This window comes from Sinohyriopsis cumingii, unplaced genomic scaffold (assembly GCF_028554795.1).
Source record: "Sinohyriopsis cumingii isolate HCF-2022 unplaced genomic scaffold, ASM2855479v2 utg002197l, whole genome shotgun sequence".
Classification (NCBI taxonomy): Eukaryota; Metazoa; Mollusca; class Bivalvia; order Unionida; family Unionidae; genus Sinohyriopsis; species Sinohyriopsis cumingii.
This window is the reverse complement of record NW_028316154.1, coordinates 248,657-264,760: the sequence shown is the minus strand read 5'-3', so window position 1 is coordinate 264,760 and position 16,104 is coordinate 248,657. Positions and strand designations below refer to the sequence as shown.

Genomic DNA, 16,104 nt, shown 5'->3' with positions numbered 1-16,104 from the left:
ATTTAATTCATCATATTTAAAGAAAATTACAACTGTCATTTTCTTTATATGTACCCAAATTTGCCTAATCCAAACATTGCAACTTAACTTTTCATTACCATATTTTCCAGCCTATAGGTCAATGTGGAGTATTAGTAAAATTTGCTGATTTTGTAGCTTCTTTATCCTTCTTTCATATATAAGTTAATGAAGAGTATACAATGAAGTCAGTTAATACCTTGACTTCATCTTTTTCATTGGTAACTTCCAGTTTCATTATTATTAATGGTAGCACTATGCTATTCCAGAATAATTGGGAAACTGCAGTCACTGATGCTAAGATGCTTTCTTCCCTATTTTGGTTATCTGTATTGCTCATTTACCTGATGATAATAATCTTCCTCATTTACAAGATCAATACTGTATTCTGTTATCAGTTAACACCTCTCAATAAACAGTTTATTTTCAGTTTATTTATGATATCCATTGTGACAGGAACTATATGGCAATGCAGTGTTATTTACATGCTAATTAACTATGCCTGGAGCTTTGGCCAGTTTATTCTTATGGATAAAGGAATGAGGCCACCATAGGAAAATCAGAAATATAAAGAAAATTGTCAATATAGACATAAAAACATAAAAGTCATGTTAACTATCTGTGAAGTACTATGGCAATTTAAACATTTCTTGTGGTTATTAGTCTTTTTGAGATTACAAACCCGCTTTTACGGGTATTCTTTAGTGAATGTATGATATAATTGTGAATATATGATATGTTCTTAGTGTATGTTTTTTTTAATAAGTATTCATCGATCATTCAAGTTATTAATGTGGATTATATTCAATTTGTGGATTGATTATATCAGTTAAAACAATGTTCCCAAGTCTGATAACATACTGGTAATAAAACATCAATGACCTATGGCTAAAATGTGAGCATTAAGAATCAGGTATGGTTTTTAAAGAAAACGGATAAAGCAAAACCTGAATAAACAATATAGACCCTGATCTGCTGGCATATAGTGCAATGTCAGAATAAGACCCATAATGTTTGTAGTTGGACTCAACTTAAAAGAGTATTCTATTCATTTTGCTTTGATTGCTTTGTAGATATATTCCAGTGGACAAGAGGGATGAAAATGACCAGGCTACACACAAATGGATGGTTTATGTGCGAGGGAGTAAGGAAGAGCCCCGGATTGATCACTATGTCAAGAAAGTGTGGTTCTTTTTACATCCAAGTTACCGTCCAAATGATTTAGTGGAAGTGAGGTATGGGACATCCAAGCATATAGTTGAAGTTTGTAATGAGAGGCAACTTAGAGTAGCAATAATGTTTCCAATCTGTTTTTAAAAAATACTTTCAGATGCCTTTGTTGTGTGCTGTCACCATGGTTTTCTTTACTGGTGATCGTTCTATTGGCAAGCTCTTTCAGGATTCAAGATTTTGAAGTTTTCAAAGAATTATGTTTCTGGATTCTGCAGTTTTCAGGATTCAGGATTCTGCAGGGATTCAGTATGCCAACAGAGCCATTCACCATATATTTTCACTCAATGTAAATGTGTGAATGTACCTAATAATAAAGCAAAAAGCTGATTGAAATCGACTATAAGATCGGTGTAAATATTTATCTGCTATTCAAATTAGTAAGGCGCTCATGACATCTGATTGTAATGTTGGTCTGTGAAGATGAGATTTTAATTAGATTATGCTTTTGTCTTTTTCCAGGCTTCACAAGATATTCTTGAATAATTATTAAACTGAAATATAGTCCATTGAATTGATACCTAAAGCAAAGATTTATTAAAATTCATTTTGTGCCACAAATCAACAGGATGGTCATATTTTAAATGAAAAGAAAATAACAGTCAGTTGGTTTTGTCACAAAATAGGTGGATGTGACATTTCAGGAAGTGGTTCGAAACTTTTTAGGTTTAGTTGCAGAATTGCATTAAATTGATGGACTGATTAAGGAAACAGAAAATAAATATATGTAAGACAATAAAGAGATCTTAACCATGGTATCCAGTTTACAGCATTTAACCAAGTGTCTGCCTTAAAATTAATGTTTTGGTCAACAAAAAGAAAATGAAGATGTTGGCAAAACCCAGTTTCATTTCAGAATGTAGATTGTATAAATTAACATTACTCATCATGTCCATCAGTCTTACATAGATCCCCTTACCATGAATGCAGTCCCCTTACCATGAATGCACCATTTTTATTGATACCCATTTTATGGTTAGATGTTTGGATTAGGGAAAGGTATTTTTTGATTCCACAGAAGAATCATTGTTGTGTCATTTAATTCTTGGTTTATAGCAGTGACAAAATTCGTGATGATTGGTAACTCCTGAAAAATAGTGAATGCACAGTATCTGATTAGCGCTAGCTTACAGAATTGTTAATAGTTAGGTTACAGAATTTTTTATATTTAATTTCTCCATTTAATATATTACCCAATCACATTAACATTGGAAACAAATTCTGATACTGCTGGAATACAGCCCTTCTAGAGAGACAAGGACCAAAATATTTTGTCTTTTCCATCTGTATATAGTGTAGTCAATGAAACAATGAAATAGCATTGACAGAATTAAACTGTTCCAAATACCATTATAATTACCTAAGCTTGTCACTGCTAGTAGGCCACCCATATTAGATGTTATTTGGTTTAGGCTTTCAATGCTTCACATTGTCACACTACCAGTTTCATCTTGTTTTTACCATCCGTCTGTAAAGTTAGCATAGTATTGATAATTACGGTTCTTTAAAGACATTGATAGCTTTATTGTTTTGTTTTTTATTGTTATCTTCCATATTTTTCATATCTGGCCTTCGTCCCTGATCGTTGTCACACACTGTATCATTGATGCTTGCCATTTATAATGTATATATTTCAGCCTTGATTTATACTTGTGTTCAATTTGAGTGCAGTTATTGATATAGTTTGTGTCATCATTTCCCATTATTTTGTCATTTTATTTATTGTTCCAGATATATAATAGCATCCAAAGAGACATGCTTCACCTGGACTAAGCACACTTTCCAGTGTCATATTGGAATGGTCGGCAAGGATTTGTCCACCATTGTGCAGAGCAGTCTGAAGCACAGAGAGGATCTAAGTCCAAACATATGGACAGCTACATTTGTTGAGCCCTCAGCTTAAGACTACGCCTATAGCCAGCATAATGGAGTATGTAGTGATAACCCTTCCCCTAAAATATTCCATAAACCATGCCTTAGCAACCATCAAATCTGGCTAGCCGGAAGCAGATTAGAAAAATGTGTGCAGTGGATGTGTCCATGTTACTCAGTCACCGCTTGAGTCTCATATTATACAATATGTCCAGGAGACAGTGACTATTGTTGGGGAAGTTTGTATCCTGCCTTGCGTCACACATCTCCAATAAAGATTTGGAGCTGACAGATTTTCCTCCTTTGTTTTGGGCGCTCACTGAGTAGAAGTCCTACAGCAGGCCAGAGCATGGCCAGAGTTCTTGTAAGTCTTGGTGCATATGGTTTGATTCTGTTCATAGAGGAGAGGCTTGTTGTATAAGCCATCTGCTGCCTTTCTGCTGGTTGCTGACCATTCAATTTAGCTGAATCTGACCTACCTGTCCTGGACACCTGTATCTGTCAGGGTTTCTCTCCAGTCCTGATGTCTCTTACTAATGATCAGAACCTTACACTGAAGGCAGTTTTCTTGCTCACTTTTGCATCTGTGAGATGAAGGAATGAATTTCTAGCTCTCTTCATAGAGCAGGGCTGTATCAGGTTCATTGGAAATTATGAATCAATTTCTTTCCTTTGTTTTAAGCAAACAAATAGCTTCCATTGGCTTTCATTGGTTACTCCATGCATGATTGAGATCCCCATTGGCTTTCATTGGTTACTCCATGCATGACTGAGATCCCCATTGGCTTTCATTGGTTACTCCATGCATGATTGAGATCCCCATTGGCTTTCATTGGTTACTCCATGCATGATTGAGATCCCCATTGGCTTTCATTGGTTATTCCATGCATGATTGAGATCCCCAGTCAAAGCTGTGTCTGTCCTGGGGATGAGGATAGACTTTTATGTCCAGATCAGACTAGACATGTTCACTTGGCAGCCTCTGCAGGGAGAAGGAATGGCGGGAAGCATCTTTTCCTTCCCATTAAATGTTCAACTGATAATCCAGCTTAAAATATTTTTAGGTGGATTTCATTAACTATCAACAGAACTTGCCAGTCGGTACTTGTATTTTATGAAAATTAATGCCCATGAGTTTTGAGTCACTGGCGCCTCATGAACCTATCTAATTCATTCATCATTAGAGGATATTGTGAATGCAATGTTTTGACACTGTCACATAACTTTTTCTTCCATTAACCTGTGCTTGTTAGCCAACCATGACAAAGGTATTTTATTACTGCGAAGAAAGTGACCCATATGGATTCCGTTCCACAGTAGTCTCCTTCTCTGCACTGATAGCAAGGTTTCTTTGTATTTGTTTTGTAATTGCCAGTTGTATGATCATCAGTCTCCCACAAAAATGACAAATTCAGCTATGCACTAATAACAACATTTAATGTTGCTTTAAGAAAATGTAAATTGCACTTAACTTCAGCCATCTTAAACACCTCAAACAGGAAATATCTCTTGGATGTACAGGCAGTTTTGATAAAAGCATTGCACCTCATTATATGATTTTGACAAAATGAAGGCGTGTCCCCCCATTTTTAGGCAGAACAGTGTGTATAGTTGTCCTAGCATGGCCTTCTGGCTTGCAAATCCTGGATCTTACTAATCCATTATATCATAATGAAATACCATACAATGCTTTTTTTCCTGCCAACCAGCCAGTCCAGCTAACCAGTTATCTATACCTCATGACCAGTGGCTGTAGATCAGTCAGCACAGCAACCTGGACCAAGCAAAGGTCTGTGGGTCCATTGAATGTGGACACTACAGAGATCTTTCTGATAGCTCTGTCTGATTCACCACACCTGCACCATGGTTGGTAGCTGAGTCATCCATTTGACCATCCATATGGATGACACCCATACCGACCATTATGTACAGCCAGCTGTTCATAATGGTATGAAAAATTTGTCCTAGCAATCTGCCTAGCCATGTGTTCATTGTGCACCCATTTGGTGCACAGTGAATGTAGCCAAATGTAATGCTCATTGGCCAGTCAGATCTCTCTGGCCATGTAGACACTTGACCATCACGTTTGTGTGAAAATGTCCAATGTCTTAATGAAGAGAAACATGGTTGGTGAAGTCCTGAAATGTGAACTGAAATTTTCTTGATAAATTTAGTTCTTTTTACAGAATAGACTAGACTGTAGCCATGTTCTTGTGCATTTTGTATTCTTTCATTTGGACGTAATTTTATAGCTAGTTAAAGAGAATAGCTACAAGAAAAAATTACACTTGTCTGCCCCCCTCAAAAATATTTACTAACCATGGACAAGGTTTGTATTTTAGTTGTGAAAACTAATCAGAAAAAAAACAATTTATGCATGAATGAGGCTTGGAACAAATAATAAAATAATTCTTAACATTCACGTTTTAGCATTATCCAGTGCAATTAAGTGTACATAGATGAAGGTATAATTTCATATTTTAATTGATCTTCATTACTTATCTACTTTTTGAAGCCAATCTCCCTTTCATCTCACCCGAAGAGGCTGGGGAGAGTTTCCAGTTAGAGTCCAACTACATTTCCATGACAGTCGAAACAAAAGGGTGGATATCATTCATCAGTTGAAGGTTAGTCACAAGAAAACTCCAAATACTGAACTTTTGATTCATTGTTCAAGTGCTTTTATAGCAGGGGACTATTCTGATCTCTTCCATCATTCTCTCTGTCCATCTAAATGGTTTTTTTTCCACATATTGGTGACAAGATATACCATCTGATGATTTAATTTCAACATTGTTGACTGTTTAATTTTATATATACAGTGTTGGGTTTGAGTGGAGAAATTCAGAGGCACCCTGCAAACTTGATATAAAATGCACTGGAATCTATCTATTATTATATGAACAAATTCGTTGGTAATATTGACAAACCATCTTAACATTGCATTGTTTTATCAGTTATTGTATCAAAATCAGGTTATTCTGACATCTGGCCTGAGTACTATATGCTGTGAGATCTCTGCAATTTTTGTAGTTGACATTTCTGGTAGCAGATATCAACCAGACGAGGCACCATCTCATATTGACTCTTTCGGATGAAATAGCATCAGACCATTGGCCACTCTCTTTTAATTAATATATTTATTTAAACTGACCTTTATATGTGGATGGTAAGTAAAATTCCTCTTTCACTCACAGAATTAAATCCTTCAGAACACTCACATTTTCTGTAGTGATCCCTGTCAAAACAGAACACCTGTGCATCCATCGTTAGTTGAATGTTTTAAAATTTCTGATGCATGCATGGAAAGTGTCATCACTCTGCTACCAGAAATGTCAACAACATAAAAAGCGTAGATCTACTTGTTGGTCTATCCATTAGTCATGCTACCAATACCAAATATGACTGACCAACCTTTGAAGGCAGGAACAGTAAATGCTACAATCGACCAGACAGCAGCTAATTCCTATTTTTCAATGTACCAAGATAAAATAGATTTGCTGAAACTTCAGTGAAAACTAATTACCTTTGTAGCACCAAATAGTTCTGTAAAAATACTAAGCAAATGAAGAAAAAAGTCAGTCTCAATCAGTGTTCTATTTGGTGTTGCCGCCACAATAAGAAACATGCATTTGTTTAGTCTTCCAAAGGTGTCTGTTAGCACTGACTTCAATGACACTTGCACTCTTCATCAAAGAAAATTGACTACAATCTTCAGTAAAAACAAAGAACCTTTCATCAAAGGAAATCAGACCAAACCTAAATAAAGCAGTGGAATCTGATGAACGTTTGCATTTTCCAAAGTGACTGGAACATGTTCATTGTGCCAGGAAAGTTTCCCTTTTGCTGAGAAAAAGTTTGTGCTGACAGTCACTACCAATGGTAGCATGAAACAAATTAAATTCCCAATAATTTGAAACCATAAATATCTAGCCATCAACTTAATTGAAGATGGGCAGTCTTGCAAAGATGCTTGTTAAACGTTTTAATTTGTTCACATGTTTTCATTTGCCTACAAATACATTTATCCCCTGAATAGCCTCAACAAGATGATAGCAGTCTCCAGCTGACCAAAATATAGGAGGGGCCATGAGTGGTCTAAAGCGCTCACTGTTACAGATCACTGCCATCTCACCTCTGTCTGCATGGGTTTGAGTCTTGGGCTCGGCCAATGTGGGTATGTGAGAAAGCTTGCTGGTAGCTTCTCATGGGTTAGTGGTTATTTCAGAGGTTTTCCTGGGTTCCTCCTCCACTATTTATACTGGCTGCCAAGTATAGCCTATCTTGCGCTGAAAAATGGCATTAAACCCTATAACAACAACAGTAACAACCAATATATAGGCTAGTTTAAGTACATATACGTGTAGCATGTAAACAGATATATACATGTGCTATTGGCAACAATATTGTAGTGAATTGTTCAGGGACAGTCAAATGTAGATCAAAGAAGGACTGTCAACTTTTATATATATATATATATTATTTGTTTTCTAATGGGATGTATGAATTTATAACATGTGATATATACTTGTATGCATGGATTTTTTTGTATACATGTACAGCATTTAATGGATTTTTTATTGTACTAAACAAATGTAAGTTGTCAATATACAAATGTATTTCAGACTAGATTGTCTTCATTTAATCAAAAGCATGTATTTTTGGCCAACTTTTATTAACTCCCCCCACCCCCCAGTTATTTTTTTTAGGTATGTGCATCATCTTCATCTAACTGACTTGGTTGATTATAACACAGCCATGTTCTGTGGAGCTCAGCTGCGATGTTGTAGTGAATCACACTGTAGCATGTTTTTTTCAGAAATGATGTAAATCATTCATTTTTGGCTGCATTATATCATTTTCAAATGAAGCAAATTTGACTTGATTTAGAATTTTGCAAATTATCTTGCATATTACCCGTGCTGCTGAACATGTTTTACAAATTGAATGTCTCTGTAAAGTTGTAAATATTTTGCTTTAAATTTTTTCTTCTTATTTATAGTAGCTTTCAAAACCCTCATTTTACAGCTTGACAGAACATATACTGGATTACAGTCTCTTGGGGCTGAAACAGTAAGTATATCAGTGAATTAGTACATTTATTAAACATTAAGTATATTAGTGAATTAGTACATTTATTAAACAGTAAGTATATTAGTGAATTAGTGCATTTATTAAACAGTAAGTATATTAGTGAATTATTGCATTTATTAAACAGTAAGTATATTAGTGATTTAGTGCATTTATTAAACACTAAGTATTTTAGTGAATTAGTGCATTTATTAAACAGTATATTAGTAAACTAGTGCATTTATTAAACAGTAAGTATATTAGTGAATTAGTGCATTTATTAAACAGTATATTAGTGATATAGTGCATTTATTAAACAGTAAGTATATTAGTGAATTATTGCATTTTTTTAAACAGTAAGTATTATGTCTGCACTTATGTAAATATATAAAAATTGTAATGTGATATAGTTTATCCTTATGTATATGAACAGGGTAACATACATATGTCTATATGGTTAGTATTGCAGTTAGTACATATTTCTGTATGGTTAGTATTGCAGTTAGTACATATGTCTATATGGTTAGTATTGCAGTTAGTACATATTTCTGTATGGTTAGTAATGCAGTTAGTACATATTTCTGTATGGTTAGTATTGCAGTTAGTACTTATTTCTGTATGGTTAGTATTGCAGTTAGTACATATTTCTGTATGGTTACTATTGCAATTAGTACATATTTCTGTATGGTTAGTATTGCAGTTAGTACATATTTTCGAAAGCCGGACAGGTATAAGGTGAATTTGTATGTATTTTCAACAAGAACATTGGATAGAATATTGTTATTAACTCTATGCTGCTTTCACATACTGAAATTAAAGTTTCTTTGTATGTAATAGAAAGGAAATAATGTGCTGCATTGGCCAGACAGTTGATCAAAATGATTGCTCCCATATGCTTTGAGAAATGAGTTTTAACTAATCCAAAGTGCAAAGACTAGCAATTATTAAAATATGGAAAAGGAATTTTGCCAGAGTAGGTAATAGTAACTTCCCAAAATGAAATAAATGAATTATTGAATTTATTTCTTAAAAATGTGTTTGGCAATGTGTTTTTTAAAATTTGACTCTGAAGGCCAGGAGGTTGAAATGACCAAATGGAGCTAGTTGTTTTATGAGATGTAATCTGAAGTAAGACCATGCTGTATACTCTATAATCCAAATCTCATCCAAAAGTATGCCAAAATAAAGTGAAATTCAAAGTTATTTTAACAGTGCCTAAGATATACAAGGTCTCTTTTAAATAACAAGGATAACCATTGTAGAAAGCCTGGGAAAATCTTTTTTTTTATAGAAATGAAACTGTGTAAAGTACAAAACTGCTGAGTGGAACCACTCCTTCTACACTGTTAAACTGGATTCATGAAACTTTGTTTAATCATAGTACTAAGGTTGTAAATCATGCCAACACATTTGGAATTTTAAGTGGGGGTGGAGGGGGTGCAAGGGGCATAGGTAAGTTTTCAGAGTGTTACCAAGTTGTTTGTTTCACATGTATGAAATTTTGCATGCATGAGGAATGACCAAAGAGTTGATATGTCTTTGGATCATGTTCATGTGTCTTTCCCAACCACCAGCAGGCTTTACCATGGGTTGTAACATAGAAACTATCTAAATCTCTGTCCTGTAACTATATACATGTGTACACACTCTGTGCATGAAAAGACATCTTTATACATTTTGATCCCAAGATCCATGCCTGCACCAGGCACATTGCCTTGTGACATAACTTGGAAACTATTGAGAGTGTGACCCTATGAGTATATTTGAACTCTGGGTTCAACCTTAACCACAAGGATTGAGTACATGGTTTATAGCAGCATGGAATCACTTGAGATTCTCATCCAGTAACCATTTGTTAATTCAACAGAAAATTGTTCTTATATTCATATTATTCCTTAAAGTACTTTGACATCAGAGTTGTGGATACTTTTCAGCTACACACACACACACACACACACGCATGCACATGCACACACACACAGAGAGTGTGTATGAGTAGCATTTGCTACTGACATTGTTCCAGGGTACACCTTTGTTCCCCATTCACCTCCATGGACTTCAGGGTTTGAAACTATTGAGATTCCCACTTAGTACCAATGTACATGCTCTTTGGACATGAAAAGAAAATGCACATAATCAAATTTAAGGGTGGCAGTTAGAATGGGTAAGCATGGGGATATGTGTTTTACAGAATTTTTGTTAATGTCTAGAATAATGTAACAGCTCTTTTTTTATTTAGGTTGTTGATATTGAATTGGAGAAAGAAGTAATCCCAGAGAATTGCAAGAGAACCAGTCGAGGCCAGGGCAAGAGCAGCTCAAAGGTCAAAGGTCATCTCACTGATGTAGAAGGATTGGAGGTCATCCAGCCAGATCATATCAAGACTGAACTAAATATGGACGTGTCATGTGGAGAGATGCATTCATCCTTGAAACCTAATGAAGGAAGACCAAACACAGATTCTTCTATCATAAATGGTGGAAACATTATAAGAATAAAATCTGAACCAGTTGATCCAGAATATAATGATTCACCTAATAGCTTGGGCAGCACGAGACATGGTACAGAGTCTAATGTGAATATAAGCAGCCTTCATCAAATTCTGACACATAATATTCACTGTCAAGGTGTCTCTGACTCTAAAGTACTAACTAGCAGGACTAAGGGAGTTAATTCAAATGAAGAGTTGACAAAGGGAGTTAATTCTTCTGAAAATCTGACTCCTAATGACAGTGATGTAAATGTTTTATCAGATAATCAACATGGATCACCTAGAACAGCACTAGTTGGTGGTTCTTTGTCAGGAACTAGTGATCTAGGTGGCTCAGTGTCCTCATTGACAGGAAGTGGCTCCAATTTATCCTTTACAGGAAGTGGCTCCACAAACAGTAGTCGCTGCTCTACTCCAACAATTCTCCCATCAGGAAGTATAAAAATAGAGAGTCCCAGAGATAGTCTGGCAAGGTCTGCAACTCCAACAACAAATCTTCAGGTTGTTCTTCAGGGAATGGGGTCATTAGGTGCATCTGCAATGGAGTCAACTCCAACGTTGCCAGTTCCAAAAACTCCAGTAAAATCCTTAACAGTCAGTCAAGCGAAGTCACCTAGGAGGAGTCGACCCTCCACTCCACAGTCCTCACCCAAGTCAAGTCAGATGGGATGTCCATCACCCAACACTGTGATTCTCAGTGGAGTTGGATCACTTAGTGGGTCACCACTGGCTAAAAGTAGGTCAGACACTCAGCTCCTAAATCAAAATGCCAGGAGTCCACAGCAAAAGTTGGCATCTTCTCAGAGTACTGTATCCCTTGTAACTGGTTCCCCATCTGCTAGTCCCACCTTTGTGTTACAAGGAATAGGGTCACTGAGTGCAGGTCAGTCAGGTGGTACGAGTCTAAAATCAGGGTCAACAAATACCACTGTGGCAGCTGCTCATCAAGTTGTGGGAGGGTCAGTGATCATAACAAATCAGCCAAATGTTGGTGGAACTATGCTGATATCGGGAGGAACTAGTTCTGGTTTGACAAATGCGTTGAAGTTGACATCAGGGATAACGAGTGTTGTCACTTCCAGTGCTCCAATATCTACTACAGCCCATGTTTTGAGCACAGTAGTGACAAGTGCAGCATCTGGTGTAAGCAGTGGTCAGCCAAATCTGGTGTTTGTCAAGTGTGTGGACAATCAGGGCAAGACCTACCTCATACCTCAACAGATCTACACCAATCTACCTCAGAATACCATCTATAATCAAAAATCTATCCAGCAAAAACAAGTTGTTCCATCTGTTGTAACAGTTACCTCCCCTAGTGGCCCAAGAGTAACATCCCATAGTGTTCCAAAAATTGTTATACCCATGTCAACATCAATTTTGCCAAATAGTAATACCAAACAGGTCACTCAGAATCTGCAGGGAAATATTTTACAGAACAGAGCAGTTCCAAGTCAGCCAGTTAGCAGCCAGACATTAACTGGTCCTATCATTTTAGTTCAGACAGAGGTCTCATTGTCAAGTTCAAATACTTCACCAACTGTATCACAATCTTCAAAACAGATGGCACTCACTAAGTCACAGTGTTGCATTACACAGCCAGCAAAATTGCCATTAACTGTAATTTCTCCAACACAGAATATGCTTAATATCACCAGTAACAAACAAATAACCAATCAGAAAGCTCCTGTATGTTCACAAGGCTCAGTTGGTCAGCTAAAGGTCACCTCTCAGGGATTGTTTAATGTAAAAAATATCAACACAACAAATATTAAAAGTGCTAGCACAACACAGGTGAACACAAATGCTGTCCAGTTTGTAGAAGACAAAAAGAATTTGAATTTACTGACTAAAGTGGTACCTGCTAATTCTGTACTCCAAACATCAACACAGTCATTCAGACCTATATCATCAAAACCACTGGTCACTTCTGTTGCCTCAAAACCAATTTTAGCATCCAGTAAACAAGTACTGGTTGTTCCACAGGGTAGACATATTTCTTTATTGCCAGGGAAAACTCAGTGTATTGGCCAGTCTCTACTTTCATCAAATAAAGTTGTCAGTAGTCCGCCTCAGAACAGTTTGTTAAAGTCCCAGGCTTCTGGAGGAAATAGCGCCATCTCAGTCAGGCCTAAACTTGTGCTCAGTACTCAGGGTACAGGAGATGGTGGAAAATCCCAAAACATGCTAGTCATGCAGCCAAAGGAAAGGGAATCTCAAAGTCGTTTGCTGGTTGTGCCAACAACCTCTGTGGCTGTTGTTTCCACAGCAACCACAGTTCAGACTTTGGTTTCCAGGACAACAGGAAGCCAGTTTTCTTCAGGAGTTTCATCAACATTCAGTACTTGTTCAAATTCAGGGGATAATTCTAAAACAATGTTCATTTTGTTGCAAGATGAAAGTGGAGATAAAGTCTCTCAGGTTGTGGTGGAGAGTCCCAAAAACTCCGAAACTCTCAAAAATGCATTTAGCAGATCAGGTTCTGTGACTTCAGCCTCATCAATTGTTCAGGTAATGGGGCCAGCAGTTGGCTCCAAATCACCTGTTATACTTGTTAATGATAACAAGAGTATCCTCAAAACAAAAATGGCTAAGACTTATTTTGAGAAGGAAAAGAGGATAATTCCTCCTTTGAAGTCCAAGTTCAAGGTCAGAGAACCGGAGATGCCACAGATTATTCCAGCAGTAAGGTAATGACATAATTTTGTTGATTGTAGAACAACTTGTTCATACTAGAAGTAGTCATAATTCAATTTTGGAAAATGGCTGGAATGACCAGTGACCCTAATGAAAAGGAATGTAACTCATATAGTATCTCTTCTCAAATACAAACATTTTTCTTCAGACATAGCTGTACCGCTCTGGTGGCCTAGTGGTTAGAGTGTTCGCCTTGGATGCGGGAGGTTGTGGGTTTGGTTCCCGGCCGAGTCATACCAAAGACTTACAAAAATGGTACTAACAGCTGCCTCATTTGGCACTGAGCATTAAGAGGTTAGTGTTAGGACTGGTCGGCCTGGTTTCAGAATAAAGTAACTGGGTGGGAGACATCGTGCTATTTGTTTGCAGCATGATGCCCCAGTGCATAGACATCACTATAAGCTATCACTCTGCAGAGATCATGGCGATATGACTGATAAATTGTTAAAGCTGCGTTAAAAATCCAAATCACACACACACACTAAGAGATAGCTTTAATTCACAGGCATATAGGTGAAAATATCAAACTACACCTGTCACACTAGCACAAAAGGTGACTTCCATTGCTGCAATAACACAAGTACTTTTTCCACCATTCAGCATTTAATTGCATTGACCCTCTACCCTAATGAAAAAAATCTTCCTTGCTTTCAAATTTGGCATGTTGATACCTGTGAGCAACACTGACAATGTGAATGAAGTATAGTAAGTGCTAGTGAGATAAGAAATGGTTGCACAATGATTGACAAAGAATGCCAATTTGATGAAGCAAAAATGTAGTCACAATGAGTAGTCACTGTAGATATGCACCAGTGACTGATTAAGACAGGGATAAACCATTGCTTGGTTAGGAACACCTTGTTGCTGACCACAGAAGACATGTGAACCTTATATATAGGACATTTATATAGGTAACTTTCTGAGGGGAAATTAAAATGATCATTGTAAACACTTGACCACTGAATAAAGGTAACCATTTGGACAGGTTTTATGACTGCATATTTCTCAGCACCATTAATATTTAAAAAAGCAAACAAGTAAAATGTTACCGTCATATACAGCATTAGGGGTGCTTTCAGTACTAGTTTGGTTAATATTTCTTTGTGACTTGACACATTTTGTGCAATGTTCGGTGTAGCTGAAGCTTTTGTTAAGAGAAGTGTAATATTATAGTGAATGGAAATGATAATATATAAAAAAACATATCATATTCTTTCAGTTTTGAAGATATATAACTTATATTGAAATATTTATATCCATATAAACTCCATTTAGTTTAAATTGAAAGTAACTGACTTAAAATAATTTAGACCAGAACAGATTTTCAGTAAAGATGTCATTTTCTTGCTATATTCATATGTATTTATTAAACTTGAACATGGTGATCTTTAGATTTTAGACTTTGTGTGTACGAAATGTAAAAGAAATTTTTTTAGAATAAGCAGACTTTTATGTACGAAAACAATTAGTACAGTAAAGATATATTTTTTAAATTATTGGATCAGTTGTGCAGTAGGATTTAAAAATCATGACAAGTACAGTGAACCTTGAGATAATATAGATCATTTAGATTTGTGTTACAAAAGGTCACGGGTCATGGTCATTTGTGTGAAACAAAGGTCAGAGATCATGGCTGGACTACATCAGTGGCCTAAGTGGTTAGAGTGTCCACCTCGGATGCTGAAGGTTGCAGGTTTGAATCCTGGCCAAGTCATACCAAAGACTTATAAACATGGTGCTAGCAGCTACGTTGCTTGGCACTCAGCAATTAGAGGTTAATGTTTGGACAGCTCAGCCTGGTGTCAGGATAATTAGGTTGATCATGGTGATACATATCTGCAGCATGATGCCCCAGTGTTAGACATCACTATAAACTGACACTGCAGACATTGTGATGTTATAACTAAAATGGTTAAAGCTATGTATAAAAAAAACACAAACACATGAGATCATGGTCATTTGTGTGTCAAAAGGTCAGTGAATATGGTCCTTTTTGTGTGACAGAAAGTGAGAGATCATGGTCCTTTGCATGACAAAAGGTCAGAGATCATATTCATGGGATTCAGTAATCATTAAAGGTGAAGAGTTGATGCCATTTTTAGCTCAGCATGCCAAGTTAGCTTATGGAATGGTCCTGTGTTCAGCTTATCATCTGTCATTTGATATTTTCAGCTTCATCTCAAAACTCAGTCACAACCAGTCTTGGCAGATTGTGTCCTGATATGAAAAATCTTTCCGGTTTGTACAAATGATGTTGATCTTCTATCAGATATGGGCACCATTACTAACAGTAGGAATACAAACTTGAAACGATTTCTTCCCAAAAACCAGTAAACAGATTTTGACCAGATTTGACTGACACTATCCTGGCATTCAACAGTAAGCCTCCTGGCATCTGACAGAAAGCATCCTGGCAGTTGACAGTAATCATCCTGGCATTTGACAGAAAGCATCCTGGCATTTGACAGAAAACATCCTGGCACTGAAAGCTCTCAGTTTTGAACAAATTATGAGAATCTGCTATAATATTTACCTACTGTTATTAATAATAGTAAGTAAAATAATATTTAAACAGCTTAACAAAGACCAATTAACAGAAAATAACTAAATCTTATGGAAATCATCCTTGAATGAAAGCCATTCAGGTTGATACAAATAATGATGATTTGCCATCAAATTTAACCACCATTACGAAAGACAGAAAATAAATATTTAAAAACTTATTCTCA

At 36.4% G+C, this 16,104-nt stretch overlaps 1 protein-coding gene across 6 annotated transcripts in view; it reads left to right on the top strand.

Moving 5' to 3' along the window:
• LOC149770951 (YEATS domain-containing protein 2-like) overlaps nt 1-16,104 on the top strand; it is a 69,023-nt gene that overhangs the window by 25,792 nt on the left and 27,127 nt on the right. For all 6 annotated transcript variants that reach the window (XM_089948959.1, XM_089948958.1, XM_089948957.1 and 3 more), the window contains exons 7-10: nt 1,092-1,253; nt 5,636-5,747; nt 8,149-8,193; nt 10,430-13,368. In XM_089948959.1, coding sequence (XP_089805085.1) covers nt 1,092-1,253; nt 5,636-5,747; nt 8,149-8,193; nt 10,430-13,368 — 3,258 coding nt within the window. The remainder of the gene's footprint in view (nt 1-1,091; nt 1,254-5,635; nt 5,748-8,148; nt 8,194-10,429; nt 13,369-16,104) is intronic.